The sequence below is a fragment of the Chelon labrosus genome, assembly GCF_963514085.1.
Source record: "Chelon labrosus genome assembly, chromosome: 18".
NCBI lineage: Eukaryota > Metazoa > Chordata > Actinopteri > Mugiliformes > Mugilidae > Chelon > Chelon labrosus.
The window spans coordinates 3,140,389-3,158,086 of NC_140351.1; the positions used below are offsets into that span (position 1 = coordinate 3,140,389).

Here is a 17,698-nt window from a genome sequence, read left to right on the forward strand (position 1 = left end):
ATTTTTCCAAAACTTGAATGAGCTCTCCAGCTCAGTTCAGCTGTCTGCATGAATAGCTCGTGTTTCAGTCTAATGAACGCAAGTTCAAAGGTCCGTTTCCTTGGTGATGTTGACGCAAGTTGACGCAAATCATCAGTGCACAGGTTTGCATGCAACAGCTGATTGAAAATCTTCCTCCAACTATGCATTTCACTGTAATCATGGTATGGACCTTGAATGTTTTCTGTAACTCTGGTTTTCTTTGTGTTTCCCGTTTGTAGTTTTTTTCCCTTGTTTTTTTTTTTTTTGCTTCTTGCTTTACGTCCTGCGTTTTGATTGTCAGATTGGTTTCTCCTTAACCTCACTGGTCTCACCTCTGTCTTGTGAACCCCTCTGCCCATCTGTGCATGCATTTCCCTCGTTCTACATACCATGGTTTTTGCTTTCTCTTTGCTTTTTCATTGGATTTCACCATCTTTAGATCTGTGTTTTGGATTTTTGTTCCGATTAGTAAGCTTTCATTAAAGTTCTTCTTCTTCCCTGCTCCTGTCGCCCCTCGTGTCCAGTGTTTGGATCGCCACATAACATAACCGTTACTATTAATGTGCAAACAGAATCCCAGAATTAGGAAACTGTCTCGAGAGACTTACTGGTATACCTCGATCTAGTAAATATGAACAGGGGTCACATTATCCGACGTCCTGTCTTGCCAGGCTTTCATTATTCATCAGGTGTCAGCCCATGATGTTGGAACGAACGTGCTTTTGAGAAAGCAGCTCCACTGAAGCGTGGACTCCAAACCTATCAAATGGATCAAAGTGCTTATGTGAACCTGCACAACCTGCACAGTGATTCCACCTCCGATAAGTCCTGTGTGTGTTTGTGATGAAGTTAAAAAACAAGTGTGATCTTTGGGGTTTAAATAAGTCTGATAGATCTTTATATCATAGTGTGACATGGTGGCTTTACTTCACTAACAACATCAGGGCGCAAGACATCCTGTGTGCTCTCTGACTTATTTATACCTTTATATCCTTCTGCCGGTAAAAGATTTAATCGTTGTCATTTGTCATGTCATCTCATTAAAATGATTCTTCAGACTGTGGAAGAGAGACATGTCAAAAATGACAGAAATCATTTTAAAGTCAGGATTATGTTACTGACGGTAGGCCTCGGCTGTTTCCAGGTAAAAACACGAGCAGTGATCGTGGCGATAACAAATATTTTACCCTTCCGCAAAACTGCCAGCGCATCGTAGCTAAGCGGGTCCTGCATCACAGCCCTCGTCTCGCTCATCTATCGCCCAGTGATGCGCCCGTAAGTCTGCGAGGTGGTGATGATATATAATCAGTGGCACAGATCTGGTTATTGAAAAACACCATCGTACCCTGAACTGGAGGCGAGCAGAGCGCAGAACGGGGAAAGGGGTGAGATGACAGACGAACTAAGAGGCCGGAGGAGTCGAGGAGGGCAGCAGCTAACTTGGATATGTTTCAGAAGAGAATCTGTTTAGACCAAACCTCAAAGAAAGTATTGTATGTGACAGTAAGCATGAAAGATCAAGGTTTACAAGCTTATCCAGCTTTGCTCTTTAGCTTCTTTGGTCCCAGTGAGAAATATAAAGATTAGGACTAGGAGATTAGGTGTTATCCGTGTACACTGTTGGTTGCAATACTTTTAATATGCATGAAAAATACTATTTTACACTGAGATCATATGTTGTAAAGTTCATCAAATGGTTTCAAACACACTGAATACCACTACAGAGAACCACAACCAGCTGCTATACTCATGATCAATCATTCGATAAATTAGATTAGATACACCGACCAGCCACAATATTATGACCACCGACAGGAAAAGTAAATAACATTGATCATCTTGTGACAAGTCAATGTTCTGCTGAGAAACTTCTGGACCTGGCATTCATTGGTGTGGATGTTACTTAGACATGTAGCACCCACCTAGACCAGACCAGGCACCCCCACCCCATAGCAATGACACTCCTTGATGGCAGCAGCCATCCCCAGCAGGATGCAGCCTGACACAGACACACACACAAAAACGCTTTAGGAACAACTGAAAAAAAACATGAAGAACAGCACAAGGTATTGACCTGGCCTCCAAATTCACTAGATCCCAAACTGATCAAGTATCTGTGGGATGATCCACAGAGGCCCCTCCCCTCAAAGGCCCCCCCACTAACAACATTCTGTTGATCAGACACCACAGGGGAGACCTGCACAATATCAGGAAGGTGGTCATAATGTTACGCCTGATCGGTGTATACATACATATGTTTAAACTGCTTAGTCAGAAATACATGCTCATTTAATTTACTTTCACAGAAACCAAGAAAAATGAGAAACTAGTAAATATTCTTTGGTATTTTTGCATAAAAACGATGAAATGTTTTTATCGTCTGCATTCTAGCTCTAGGGTACTGGTTGGTTTCTTGGTAACCGAGGAAACAATATTATAGTGTAGCAGGGACAGCTGGGGCTCCACAGTGAAGCTGATCCTAAAAAAATAATAATAAAAATCTGATTATCCTCCTCGCTATGACTTGTGCAGAGTGTGTTAAGAAGCAGTTTGTGTGAATGAAAGGTGACTGTCAGAGCGTTTTGACTCGGCGTTCAGACTTTCCGGGAACTGATTAGAAGATGAGCGTTTCATAATGCGATGAATGAGCTCACGTTACCAGGAACACATGTCTGCTTGCCTTGTCTGCCCGCTGCACACTGTATGATTTAATTGTACCATATTAAAGGAGGGTCCAAAGACAACAACCAATCAGACATCTGTTTAGACTCTGTTTATGAATATCTGATGCATGCACAGGTATTATTCTGTAAACGGAGGAAGGTCATCTCCAGCCCAGAGGGTTCAGGGATATGTTTGCTTGTTTGTTTCTTTTTTTTGCAGCTTTTGTTACAAGGCAATAACAACTTGGACAACACAGTACTTAAACTATTTACTATCATAAAACCTTCATTCAGAGTTTAAGTTCCCTAGAGCGACATGTAAACATCTTGATTAAGAAGGGAGGGGGTTTGGCTTTGAGATGCAGAGGAGATCAGCTCGGCACGCGATGCCGCCTGAAACATGTGCACACGCCAATGTCTGTGTGTTCTCTACACTAACATGTGTACAAGCACTGCATCGGAGAAACACATGTTACTGGGTGTGAAGATATCAGGATCTATCACCGTGCAATTAGCAAAAAGAAACATGGCAAACAAGCTTCTCAGTCTTCATGTGTGTTTGTATGTATGTACGCTGCCTTCTATAAAGTGCAAGTGTGTGGTTGTGGGTGTGATGCTGATGAGTTTACCAGCCAGACGCTTATAGACACAGGATCCAGCAGCGTTGAACATGTGGAGTTACAGCGTGTTGTTGCAGGGAGCAGCGTTTTAGCTCGAGGGCTGGAGGAACTTTCCATGAGAATGTGGCTGATATTAAAGCAATAAAGCAGGAGGAAATACACAAGCTGTTTGCAGGGTATGTCAAAGCAGGGCCTTTATGACCACTGCTGCATGTTCACCCATGTTTGTCCACATGATACTATGTGCAGAGTTTGACTAAATCAGTATCGATCTATCTCTGCAAAAATCAGCAATAAAAAAAAAAAAAACAAGTCAACATTAAGTATTAAAACCCACCCTGTCACCCTAACCTCCACACTTTCACTACTTAACATTCACCACATGTCATTGAATTCTCCTGCAACCTCTTGCAAACACACGATACGTTTCGCTTCTCTCTCCTGTGGCTCGGTAGGTAGGTAGAGTGGGCTGTCCACGACCCAGAGGGTTAGCAGTCTGGTCCCTGGTACACAAACTGAACCTTGAGTAGTCTCCTGCTGTTCTTGCACTGGTGTGTGAACTTGAGTTTGCTTGGGTAGATTCATCATTGTGTAAAAAGCGTTATAGAAATGCAAAACCATTTAGCGTTAACATACAGTACAATATGACGGCTGCTCCCCTCTTAATGTAATGTAAGACGGAAGGTTTTGCACATATGTTGAGTTCCAGAGTTAGATTTCGGTGTTGGATGTGTGACCTTAATAATAATTTAATCAGATCCCACCTTTTTATTTCAACCATTAAAAACACTGGATTATTTATATGCAAAAAAAAAAAGTCTCCACCTGGATTTAACTAAGCAAATAGGTAGGAGTTATTTAACCTCAACTGATGCAATGAGTAGCTTCTCATTTCTTAAACAACCATGTCTAAAGACACATCCTGTGGTCTTGGATAAGATGTTAGTCTGTTTGAGAAGGGTCAAATCATTGGCATGCATCAAGCAGAGAAAACATCTAAGGGGATTGTAGAAACTACTAAAACTGGGTTGAGAACTGTCCAACGCATTATTAAAAACTGGAAGGATAGTGGAGAAGCATCGTCTTCCAGGAAGAAATGTGGTCGGAAACAAATCCTGATTGATGGTGATCGGTGATCACTTAAACGTTTGGTGAAATCAAATGGAAGAAAAACAACAGTAGAACTCAGGGCTATGTTGTGAAGTTAACTCAAGGGACTGGGACTGATTGGGACATTGTTTTCTGTTATATATAGGCAGTTCAAGGCCTTCTGACCAGGCTCCTTCAAGAGCCACAGAAGAGGATAGATCACAAGCTGAGGGGTTTTCCCTGTTTCTAAATAAATGCCATTGAATAGTGGTAGAAAGCCCCTTCAACACAGTGGAAACTATGAAGGCGATCGTCAAGGACTTCATGTTACGTGTAGAGTTTTTCTGTCATGTGTGGATAACAGCACTGCAGCCAGTGACGCCAAGAGACTGAACAAACTGATGAGGAAGGCTGGCTCCGTCATTGGCTGCAGACAGGAACTATCTATCTATCTATCTATCTATCTATCTATCTATCTATCTATCTAAAATGTCCTTGCAGACATTTTCTGATGACGAATATGCATCCAACCTGTTTGTTTTACTTCAAGGACGTACACAACGGCCTTTGAGGATTAATACTGAATGCAAACATTACTACTGCAGCAGTTCATAGAAAATGAGGTCAAAGTGAATTAGTTGCGCGACTATTCATTCTGTGGCCAGAATACGTCAGTAACACGTCCCAGAAAGCAGCAGTAAAAGTGATTGACAGGTTCAATACAGAGTCCCGTTTTTATGAAGGGAAACCCGACTGTGTCCAGACACAAAGCCTCAGCCTAGCGTGTGGCCTTATCTGCCTAGCGTTGGTCCTGCAGTTTGTGGTCGCGGTGACTTTACTAGCACACAAGCTCCGTGTTAAAGCAGCGATTAACGAAAGCTCGTGTTTTATGTCCTGATTACATTTCCTTCAAATCTTTATTGGTCTATTTAAAACATATTGTTTTGTTGTTTTATGTGATCAGAGTGCTGAGTTAACAGGGAGCGTATTCTTTAAGCAGCAATGAGCACTTAGTTGATTAAGCTATAATGATGTGTATTAATACAAAGCTGCATTCATGCATTTACAGTAAAATGTTTAACACAGTATAATCAGTATCAACTCACCGGGGCGCCTTTAGCTCCTACAGCTCCAGCTGGTCCGGTGTCGCCCTTTTCTCCCTGAGGACACAACAGACATGTTTCTGTACGTGGTTTATGTTCTGCAGAAAGATTTCTACCGTCGAGCAGGCAGAGTGACAAAATCAAATCAAATCGTTTAAATCAGGGCCTATTTTTATTAAGCAACAAACAACAACTCATCTAATTGAAATTATTAAATTGAAATTAAGTGGATGAAGGTCAGGATGCTGCAGGTTAACACTCGGGGCACTGCATTTGTTTTACATATTTTAGCTCTCTCTTGTGCAGATTTACTCACGATAGTGAAGTTTATCCCCACATTGCAATGATATTTGCCTTTACTACTGTCAAAGGTACGTTAAGGCAGTGACTGAAGTCGCCTGCAGCCTGCAGCAGAGATGTGGAGCTGCTGTTAAAGCATGATACGCTCACAACTGATGTTTTTTCTTCAGACACAACTGACGCTGACTCAAATCTCTTGAAGTTATATATCAGACCTCACACATCTCCCTGTGGAGACGCTATATATTCAGCAGGACTCCCCAGCACCTGGAACCTGACTTTGATGTGTGCACCGAGTGGAATTCCCCTTTAACAAGACTACGACTACAATTTAGCAAACTGTAAAAGTTTTTTGTCCTCTTCTTATATCTTATTAACTCCACACAGGAACATCTTCTATCTGTGCTACTTTATTCTCTGGGAATTGTTTGAATTTGGTGTCGTGTCGTGAGTTCATCTCTGGTAGCGGTTCCGCGCTGACGCATGGACGCGGTTCACGCGGCAAGTCCTGCGGTCGGGGATCTCGCAGCAGGGCCGACAGGCCTCATTAAAGCGAGAATGAAAGGCAACAAACAAACACATTTAAAGCCACAACACAACACGCAAATAAAGTTTTAACCAGCATAATCCTCTCAGGCCTCTCCATGCTTTACTTTATTTTAACTACGACTGTGTTACGACGCAAAGTGGGCTGTGTGAACTGGTTCCAGTGTGGGCCACTGTAATACACTGGCACTGGCGAGCTGTAAAAAGTATTCTGGTACTGCAGGCCATTCATTTGTGAAGTTACACCACGGTTAGTCCCAACTGTATGCAAAACAGTCTGATGATTTCCACGTATGCTGCACTGTCCCCACATACTGTGAACAATTCATATCTACACGCTTGCAGGAACAAACATCAACTGAACTGAGACATTTTCTGGAGTTTACTCTCTTAGATCCAGTCTTGCTCCGCGTCCCGTGGTCTAGCGGTTTAATATTTAACTCATTTTCAGTCGCATCGTTTCAATTCCACTCTGGTGTCTGCATGTTATACATCTCTCTTTATTTCCTAATATTTCAGATCCATGCTGTACGAATCCAAACAAGCTAAAACATTACATCTTTAAAATGTAATGCTAAATGCAGTAAAAAGTTTGTAATTTCAGGAATACGCCTCTGAACATGTATGGCTTTACAACATCTTATATATACATTGATCAGGCATAACATTATGACCACCTTACTAATATTATGTTGGTCTCCCTTGTAACGACTTATTTCTTAGTGGGGGGCCTTTGAGGGGAGGGGCCTCTGTGGATCGTCCCACAGATACTTGATCAGTTTGGGATCTAGTGAATTTGGAGACCAGGTCAACACCTTGTGCTGTTCTTCGTGGTTTTTTTTTTAGTTGTTCCTAAAGTGTTTTTGTGGGATGATCCACAGAGGCCCCTCCCCTCAAAGACCTGCCACATCCTGCTGAGTGTCATTGCTATGGGGTGGGGGTGCCTGGTCTGGTCTAGGTGGGTGCTACATGTCTAAGTATCTTATTTTTTCTGCTCTGTCTTGTTTTGTGTCCTTGTGTTTTGTAAAGTGTCCTTGCGTGTCTTGAAAGGCGCTTATAAATTAAATGTATTATTATTATTATTATTATAAGTAACATCCACACCAATGAATGCCAGGTCCAGAAGTTTCCCAGCAGAACACTGAACTGTCACAAGATTTTTTAAAATGTTAGTGGTCATAATGCTGTGGCTGATCAGTGTATATATTTATAGAAGTGCACCTGAATAAGGCCTGTTTTCAATATTCCACATCTGCATCATGTGCTGCTGTCACATCATTTTAGCCTAAAAGTCTTAAGCTTGGTCACATGTTGTCTTAAACCACCATGTTAGTTTGTTTAATCATGATCTGAGACACATTTTCTCCACATGGCCCAACACTTTTTTAAAACATGACAGTGTTTGTGGGTTCAAAACCTCAGCCCAGACTGACGGATCTCTGCAACCGTTGGATTGGACCGCAATGAAATTTGTTGCAAATATTCAAGGCCCTTAAAGCGTAAGAATTTAACTCAGTGACATGTCTCATTAACTGTTGGGTGGACTGCCTTTAAGTTTGATGCAGAAACTCACAAGATGAGCTGCATTAACCTCGGTTATTTTGAGTGTTGTTATGCCTTAATTGGACAGATCAGTAGAGAGTCACAGGAGGTCATGGATGAGAGAGAGAGAGGGGATGCGCTGCAGGGAATTACACAAACCTGAGCCCCTGTATTGAGGCCTGTAGCTTCAGTTTATGGATCAACCGCTCAACCAGACGAGCAACACGGGTGCAGATCCACAACATGCCAAACTATTGGCTACATTTCCATTGTGACCACATTAGCATGCTGGCATTTAGCATTTAGCTAAAAGTGCTGTTATAATTACAGGGATGGAGAGCTGCTCTGCTTGTAAACTGGCATTCTTGTAAAATCCTTCTGTGGATGTTTTATTGCCTTAAAGAATTAAATAAAAGCAATAAAATCAAACTAGATGGATAACCACAGGTTCTGACATTTTTTTAGACATGCAGCGTGCAGCTCAACTAAGATCTCATTGTTTTATAAATGTATTTTAACTGATCAAATCGTGTGCAGTCATTTGTGTTGATTGGAAATTGAGATGAGCTACGGTGAGCCAGGCCTTCCTGTTCTAACCTCTAACTTTAGACCGGAGTCATCAGAGCTCTGCAGGGTTTCAAGTATGACGTGAGGCTTCAGACACTTTCTCTCTGTTCGAGCTCTCTGCAGACACAGAGGTTGCCACCAGCGTGTATTTCTGAGTGCAGAGCACTGCTTGCTGGCAGCGAGGAAGCAACTGAATTAGCTCTCCACCGCGTCTGTTTTCTTTTGAAGTGTCTCGCCGCACTGCGCACATAAACGCACGAGAGCAGCAGACCTCATAATTACACAGCCAGGACGCCCACCGCCCAATAAATGACAAGATGACATAAATCTCTGCACGTCTAGGACAAGAGAAAATAGACAAGTGCGCGGAAGGAGGCCTGCCCCTGTCCTTTCATGTAAGCAGACTAATCCACCACTTCACCCTGCCACAAAGACAGAGGAGGCCGTGGCAGCCTGACATCTCGGAGGCAAACTGCACTTAGACGGATGCTGGTCAGAGATCTGACAGAAGAGTCAATAAAAGATAAAGCCAGCTGGTAGAACAACAGAATAACATCGAGCAGAATCTACTGTATGTCTGACCACGTCCTTTAAAACAAAAAGGATGACACTGCTCCACATTGGGTGTAACTTCCTGCCTAAAGCGAAATAGTTCATGCATCTTTGAGGGCATGGGGCTGGAACGCAGATTGGCGTTAACCTGACAGTTGTACTGAATTATAAATCTCACCAATGTTTAGGAGTTTTGGGTCATGGTTTGGGCATCTGACCAGGATGCCACCTGGAGGTATTCCAAGTGCATTTAACAGAAAGTGAGTCACGGTACAGACCTAGGTCATCTCGACCTGAGATCACCTGGGATCACCCAGGAAAAGGTGTGGTTAGCGGCTAGAGATTGACCCACCTTGGTTGCTTTGCTTGGACTGCTGCCTCCAGAACCCAGTCCTGGCTAAGTATACGTGGGCGGTGAGCCTCCAGTCCAGATGTCTGGTGGACTGGAGGTTTGCAAGATCACAGTATTGTGTCGCACTTTATCTTGCTTCTTCAAGCTGTGTGCTGGAAGCCAAACAAACGTGAATTGGTTGAAGCTAGTCCACAATTGAGGATGATAGATGGCTAATCTAATCACCCCCCAGGAATCTGTTCAGTTGATTCAAGCATCTGCTCTGTCAGGTTACTGCTGTGGAGGAGGAGAACGAACTGTTGTTCTCTCTTGTCAAAAGGAATCCATTTGAGGTGGTTGTTGCATCTGATAAGGATTCCTCCTGGCCTCCTTTTAGTGGTTTTCTGGGCTCACCAAAAGGGAGGAGACCCTTTGGTATCCCCAGAACATGTTGCCGGGGTTTCATGTGCCATCTGTCTTGGGGAACGCCTTGGGATCCCCAAGGAGGAGCAAGAGCATGTGGTTTGGGAGACGTTGTTGGGAAGCATTTGATGTTGTATCAGATGTTTCTCTGCATATGCACAGTCATGCTATATCTGCAGCCAGGATATGGATGCACATGGGGTTTTAATTATCAGGCTCCAGGTAAGACAATACAAGACTGAGACGGGGAATCGGGTGTCGACGAGTGTAGATAAGAAACCTTTAAAGGTCTGAATATTAAAACCTGGACACATAAGACGAGAAGAATCTGCAGACAAGATAGAACCAGCTTTATTAGGCTGATATTAGTTTCAAAATTAATTGTATGTTTTGGTACAGAGAGGGCAAGGAACACTAACACGATTGTCGGAAACTAATTGAGAGAACAAAACTATTACTGTGCAGCTTCTTCCACGACTCATGCACTAACAACCCCCATCCTTTCCTACCCCACAGTGACTCTAGATAAACTCGCCAGTTGCAGCAGGAGTTTCAACGGTCCACTCTCCATAACATGGATAGACAAAAAAAAAAGAAAGCAGACTGTAAGCAAGTGCAGACCTAACTGATTAACTACAACCTTAACCCATGTCTGTGTACTCTGCCAGTATAAACAGCATATCCTGTGTGTGTACTTAGGGCTGGGGGGTGGGGTGTAGGGTGTCAGCATGTGTTAAGGGAAGCGCCTCATTTGTTTCACTCTGTGCATTCACGTGAGTAAAGCGGCACCTGATGTGCCCTCATAATCACCGTGATTTATCACCTCATTACACGGCTTAACGTGCAACGCTCATTAAAACGGCTTAATTTGTGTCGGTACAGTTTATTTGCTCTGAATTGTTCTCGAGATATTTGGCTGAATGGCGAGCGGTAAGGCTTGTTCGTGTTTGACTTGGAGGGCTGGAGCGGCTGACAGCTGGAGTCCTTGTTGAGTTATCAGTGTAAAAACAAAAAAAAAGAGCAGTTATTTGTGATTGTTCAGTCACATCTCGTTAGTTATGGGCAGAGACGGTGAAAAGCGTAAGGAGGGAAGCTCTTAAGATGAGTTTCTGATACTCAACGTTTGGGTTGTATTTTCAGGCATTTAAATCAGCGCCACAGCTACAGCTGGAGGTTTTAAAATGCTAACGACATGAGTCAGGAGTTCGTGTCTTGCCAACACTTACAGAACTACAACATTTACTAACGATACACCAATACTGATACTAGTATGTCGCACTTTGCTCATGCACTTATTTGTAAAAAAGCTGAAATACAACTGCATCCAGTACTGTTGTAAGGATAGCTTCTTAGGCTGTGTAGGTAGGCCCGCTGTCTTTAGGCTAAGTGACCAAAATAAATAGATGGACATTTTAACTTCCTGCCCTAGGGTTAGGGTTAGGGTTAGGGTTACATGCAGCCAACAGAAAAAGGCTCCTGCACAATGTGCTTACCTGCTGGAAAACCACAAACCCCATGATACAGTCACTCATTTAGCTATTTAGTCGCAATTTATGACATGAGATTGTTTGTAGTGTAAATTAAAAAATGCACAAAAGTAACCCTAACCTTAAACACCACAAGCAATAGTTTAAAATGAAATTAAATCACATAAATGATGACGCATCAACAAACTTTTGGTGTGTCTGTCATGTTACAGGCTGTAATTATTATGAATCTGTGATCCCATATACATTTAAATACCAAAATCTATGTTTCAAGAAACTCACTCAAGTGCTCCTTCCGTCCACATAAATATCACACATTTCTTATCTGTTTCTAAAGTGAGAGTTCACTTTATTAACCCCTGTGCCTGCTTCACCACATCAGTGTGTTCTCCCTCTCGGGGGGAGGCTCTGTACGTCCGTCACTTGTGGTGAACAACCTGATGATTTGGAGCTCTAGCAGCCCGGAGGATGGAGAAGCTGTAACTTAACATTTAGGAGGTCTCTGAACTTGCTTCTAAATTACAAGCACTGGGGTTAAAAATAAACTTGGCTTAAATGCACGCTGGCTTCCTTTTTAATTTGCAGCGGAAGACTATTGTCATTTGTTTGCACACACAAGCAGCATCATTTAATTAATCCAACTGTTTCTACAGTGATGACGTCGCATCTTTAGCCTTAAAGGATTTTTAAAGCGTGGACAGAAAATTCCCATTTTAACCACCAAAGCTTCCTCTTAAACTTCTCCTTACAGACAACAGTAACAATTAGTAATTACAGCATGTGGGGCACGCAGTATCTTTATCTCTCTGTGACATGAAAACCTCCCACAGCTGCATCTGAAATCCCATAACTCTGGGTGTAAAATCTCTTCCTGATAATAAGAGACCTGCATATGCCACGGAGCTGATCATCTTTTAACCGGCTTCACTCGGGTGTGAAACATGAAATCCTAAATGGTTTAGAGAGCCGCTGTGCAGTGTGATGCTGAAAGAGGGCTCGGCTTTACGTTTGTGATTAAAGGCCGCGCTGACAGCCTGAAGCCTTTACAGAATCTCTAAGTTTAGGGCCCATTAACATTCAATGGAGCCTTCACAGATGAGTGAGCACAAATTCTTTACAGTCGATGAGCGATGTTTCCTCGGGCAGTGACCACACCGAGAGCTAATTTGGTTCACATCTGTTTCTTTTTCTTTTACTACTATCACTAGAAGTTGAATGGGAAATGTGTTTTCGTAGTAAGAGACTCCTAGTTAACTATTTATTATACAACCATTTATTACTCTGTTTTTTGCCCGAATTCCCAAAATTCCCAGAAACAATCCCAACATGACCTTTGAGTCATGCTGCAGACCACGGGCTACACAACCATATGTTCCACCGCTCCAAGTTTTGGCTTACAAATTATTCTGAGCCACTAAGATGCAGTTGAAATCTGAATCCGTCCTATAATCTTCTTGTGAACATCATATTCCATCATATCCTGCTTTTGGAAACAAGGATCAGCCCAGATCCTGGTTTTAAAAGAACCAAGTATGCTAACTAGAGTACAGAAAGGTATTTGACGGTTACATACAGTACATCCAACTTATTGGGGGTTTAAGTGCTACTACGTAAATGTCGTCTACTTCTTCTGTTTTAACGGCTGTTGGCTAGCATCAAAACTGCCAAAAATCACAGAAGAAGAGGAACCATAATCACGTGACTAAACATGTCTGCTGCATGGAAGAACTTTACTCTGGAAAATGAAGTGAGTCAGGCAGAAATTTGTTCATTCTAATGCAGTGTGGATGATTCACGAGGTGGTAGGTATCATGATGAACCTATCCCATCCTTTATGGAACTCGCTCTACACACAGAGCCCCTGCAGAACCACATTGCTCTGTGTCCCATGTAAATATAAAGATCGCAAATGGGATAAAACCAAGGATAAGCCTCATAACAGGATACTCATGTCCATGTAAACACACTGAATAAATGTCCCTCTGAGCTCAAATTCTCTCTGCCCATGCTCATCTCCTAAAAGTAATGTATATGTGCAAGAAACCACGGAATAAAGTCATGTTGAGAAGACTGTGTTGGAGATTGAGTCCTGCAAGTTTTGCTAGTTAACAAAAAAATACTTTATGTTAAGGTTAAGTTTATAGAAAGACAGTAGTTTTGTTAAGAATAGGGACGCATCTGTTCAGGCAGTATTTAAATCATGCTTTAGTTTAAAGGGCATTCCATCCTAAACCTACAACAAAGTGCAATCCAATAAATATATGCAAGTATTAATTAAGATGATCAGAGTTGTTGCCAGTTTATTCATCTAAATGATCTAGTCTCTAGATCTGTTTGGTGCCTGGGAAAGTTATAAAATACGATTATGAATGGAAGGGGGTTAATAGGGGTCTTGTCCCAGGGGTCCTTGGGGGGTTAATCCAGCCATGACTGTGACTTGAATTCACTTTACAAGGCATTAAAGAGGAGAGCAAACAAACCTAAACTCAATGGAGCAGAAATGAGTCGCCCCTTAAACACAGCTGGCAAAGTCACTTCCAACCAGAATCAAACTGCAGAGCCTCAAAGCGCTGTGCAACATTTAATGGGTCATAGATCATCACCGTGACAAATCAGTCCAGAACTTAACACACAAATTTAAGTCTTGGACTACTGCTCATTGTCCAATGAAGACGTGTATGTGCGTCAGACTTAGGAAGTCCAGATTTCCCTCCCAGTGGCAGCTCTAAGTCCTTTTCTCAGTGGCTTCTTGTACAAGACCTGAATTGAAACTTTGTCCACCCACCTCACCTGTGGTGTGCTTATATTTAGGTCCGTCTCCAAAGTAAATGTCCTTGTTAGACTTCAACAAATATTAGAGAAAACCCAACATGCACATCCAAAGTACTTCAAATAAAATGCAGCCAAAACACTTTGTACCTCCGCTTCGGCCAAACCAGGGAAACATTTGATTCTTGTCCTCCCTACGACCGGCAGCATCTCAGCAGGAAAAGCAAATAACAAAGATTGATGTGAGAGTGATCATCTCAGTGCTTCTCTATTAGACTAAAATCTCACCACAGACCCAGTATTCTCCAATACCTGAAACAGTTAGAGCGACTACATCTGACAGAGTAAAGCCTCTAAATTCTACCTGTTAAATCCCAATGTCACACTCAACAAGCCGCTATTTCTTTTTTAAAGTTTGAAGGCAGGCCAATTCCTGCAAATCATTACAACGTTCAATGTTGCCTGACTTTGTTGCAGGAAGAAATTTAGCCTGTTTGTTGGTCTTACGACATCTGGGATGCAGGTCAGGTCACAAGCTGGCTCCAGGAACTGGTGATAAGTCCACCGTCTGGCAGGAAAGCTAGTCTTACGTGCATTTTTGTTTTGCCGTGTACTGATTTTTTGGGGTCCAAGAAGCAATTCATATCTGGGAAACAGAGTACAAGCAACCTCAAAAGATTGCATCAAAAGATTGCATCCAGCCAGTAAAAACCGTAACCCTCTCCTATTTAAGGAGTAGTTATCCAATTACTGTGTCCACAGTTTCTTCACAACTAATTTCAAACAGCAACTTGCAACTGTATCATAAGTACCAATTTGATGTTCACACGGCACGGGGAGGTCACAATGTGAAGGTCTGGAGGTCTGGGTGGATGCTGGCCGTGTAAAACACTTTAACATTAGACGGTCAAAGATGTAGATGAAGAAATTGAGAGTGTGATATGAGAAGATATTCCTCTTCCAACGTAAAATCATTTATCACAATCCCTGGACGGTCTGTGCCAGCAGCCAGCATGTCCTGGTCTTGCCCGTTGCTTTGTAACGATTGGTCCAATATATTTAAAATTATGTTGTAGATACCCCAGGTCCTTCTTGATCGAGATGCATCAATCTCAAAGCTTACAGCAGACCTCATAGCCATCCTGACAAAATTAGCCAGCCGGGTTATACTACTCCTCCTCTATCCTACAAGGCTCGGATCAGAGATGTTCTTAGTTTCCGTGAATTGGAAATGATTCATGCACTCTGGAGGACTTCTACGGATAAGTACATGGCAAACCCTTTTTCCTAGACTTCCTGGACTTTTTATCAGTCCAGCTACTTTTTAATTTTAGCCCTGATCCTTTAATTACCAAACACCAACTAGTAACATAACACTAGCAGACTATGTTTTGCGTTGAACAGTTTGTTAGGGAGGGACGGGGGTTAGATGCTAGTACAGTAGTGTTTTACTTTTATATAATGTCTGAAACTTAATAAAAGGAGTATGGAAAAGAAAAACTTTAGTGGTCCAAATTATCCTTAAATCAGTGCTGATCAGTTTTGATATAAGACTAATGTTTTTCCCTAACCCCAGTCAAATGTGTTTAGTTTTTTTTTTTTTTTTAACTTCTGTACAGAGCGAGGCACGTTGCCCAGTGTTTCCAGTCTTCATACATTATGTTAGTTAACATGCTAGTGACGGCAGCTCTAGTTTTAGACAAAAAGAGAAAAAAAAATTCCAAAAAAAGACCAAAATTGGAGGTTTGGTTCCTCGAAAGGGAAAGCTCGGTAGCAAATTGATATGAGCAGCTGTTGTTGTTTTAAAGCAACTCAACAGTTCGCAGCCTACTGTCTTTCCTACACGCTTTCACCGCACAAACCCTCCATCCACACATGGCGACCAACTGTGCACGAGTACCCTTCGCTCCTGGCGCAAGAACACTTCCAGATTCTCGGGGAAAGTAGTTTATTATGATAACAGGAAGAGACCCAAATTACTGAGCGGGTGGCTGCGAGTCAAGTTCAGAGGAGACTCAAAAATAGCATCACACGCCTGTAGCTGGTGGGTGTGTTTACATGCTTGCAGATGTGTGCATGAGCTCTTTCATTTCTCAAGTTGCCACAGGGGGGGCCATACCATGTACTGTATGGTCATGGGCTGTTCTACTGAAGTGGCGTCAGTTTCACTGAGAGACAATGACTCTGCAGTGAAGCACAAGAGGTTTTAGTGTTCTTGCTTTTAAAGGGCCAGTGTAAGTGACTGCAGTATCTAGTGATGCAAATTGCAAGCAAGAGAATGTACTATTGGGGGAACGAGGTTCTGGAGCCAGTGTTTGGTTTTAACGCTCTGGGCTACTGCAGAAACATGGCAGTAAAACATCTGGAGGACCCTCTCCGTGTCTAGATATGAAGTGTTCACTCCAACGCTGCGGGCACTCGATAAGCAGAGGTTAAAAACGGCCAAGCGTGGTCAGGTAGTGCTACTCTATCAGCAATTCCTCATTGAAGTGCTCCTCGATGTTGGATGTCGTCACTCATTTTAAAAATGAAATGCGTACAATTGGTTGGCATGTCATTGTATCGCTGGAGCTTTGAAAAAAATAATTGTTCATCACCTTCCCATTGACAGTTAGAGCAGAACCATGTTAACATCGGGTCTATTTCATTAGTAAAATCGCAGTCGAAAGAAACCAAAGCACATTCGTGGATTGATTCTTTTTCTTTCTCTTGTTTCTGATGAATATACAAACTATATCTACTACAAATCAAATCCTGTCATTTTCAATCATCATGAACAATGAGGTGAATTACCACAGGGAATATCTGACCTCCTCCTGAAATGTTAATCCCCCTCAAATGGGGCTTTAAGGATTGTTCCACTTTCCCGTGAGTGAAACAAGATATGACTCGATGACTCTGTGTGCTACAGTTTGTGCAGCAGTGCGGCTTAAAACAGCCTCTGTGTTCACATGGAACAGGTCTGAATGCTACAAGGTTCGTTTCCAAAATGAGATCTATTATTTTAGTTTAACCGTGACCTTCGGTTGTTGTCATGGTCTTATCTAGCCAATATTCTGTGATAATGAAAAATCAACTACTTGCTCTACCAGCTGTTTCGGTTTAATAAACAAAACACTCCTGTAGTCTAATTCATGCAAATAGCGGAAGGCACTTCTACTTTTGGCTAACCACACATTTAGACAACAGTATGCTTCTGTTTTTTGTGGAATCCATTTTTCGAAACCCTTGCTTTACAAGAATTTGGCATCTGTACCTCAAGGTATGAGAGACGTGATCTTAACGCTCTGCAACACCTTTGGAATGAGCTGGATTGTTGAATGTTATCACCAATCATCAGTGCGTCTAATCTGATGATCTTGAGTCTGAACCAGAGAGAACCCCTTCAGCCGGGTGCAGAAATCTTGAATGAAGCTCTCCCAGCAGGCTGTTATAGCTTCATATTAATGCATATGGTTTCGGCATGAATGTTCTGCAGAGATGGAGTTTAATATACACATGTCCACTTAATCTCCCAAAGGCTAAATTCTGCACTGACCTGTTGTCCCCGTGGCCCAACCAGTCCACCCATGCCTGGTAGTCCTGGTTTCCCCTGTTTGGAGAATAAAAACAGTCAATGTAGAAGAGCATCAGCAACCAAATCCAACATAATTACACTAATATTCCATTTAAAGCAGAATTATTT

At 42.3% G+C, this 17,698-nt stretch overlaps 1 protein-coding gene across 1 annotated transcript in view; it reads right to left on the reverse strand.

Moving 5' to 3' along the window:
• LOC311503480 (collagen alpha-1(XXI) chain) overlaps window positions 1-17,698 on the reverse strand; it is a 60,781-nt gene that overhangs the window by 22,655 nt on the left and 20,428 nt on the right. The window contains exons 18-19 of the mRNA XM_084566209.1: window positions 17,552-17,605; window positions 5,500-5,553 (exon numbers count right to left, since the gene is read on the reverse strand). Of these exons, the coding sequence (XP_084422335.1) occupies window positions 5,500-5,553; window positions 17,552-17,605 (108 nt within the window). The remainder of the gene's footprint in view (window positions 1-5,499; window positions 5,554-17,551; window positions 17,606-17,698) is intronic.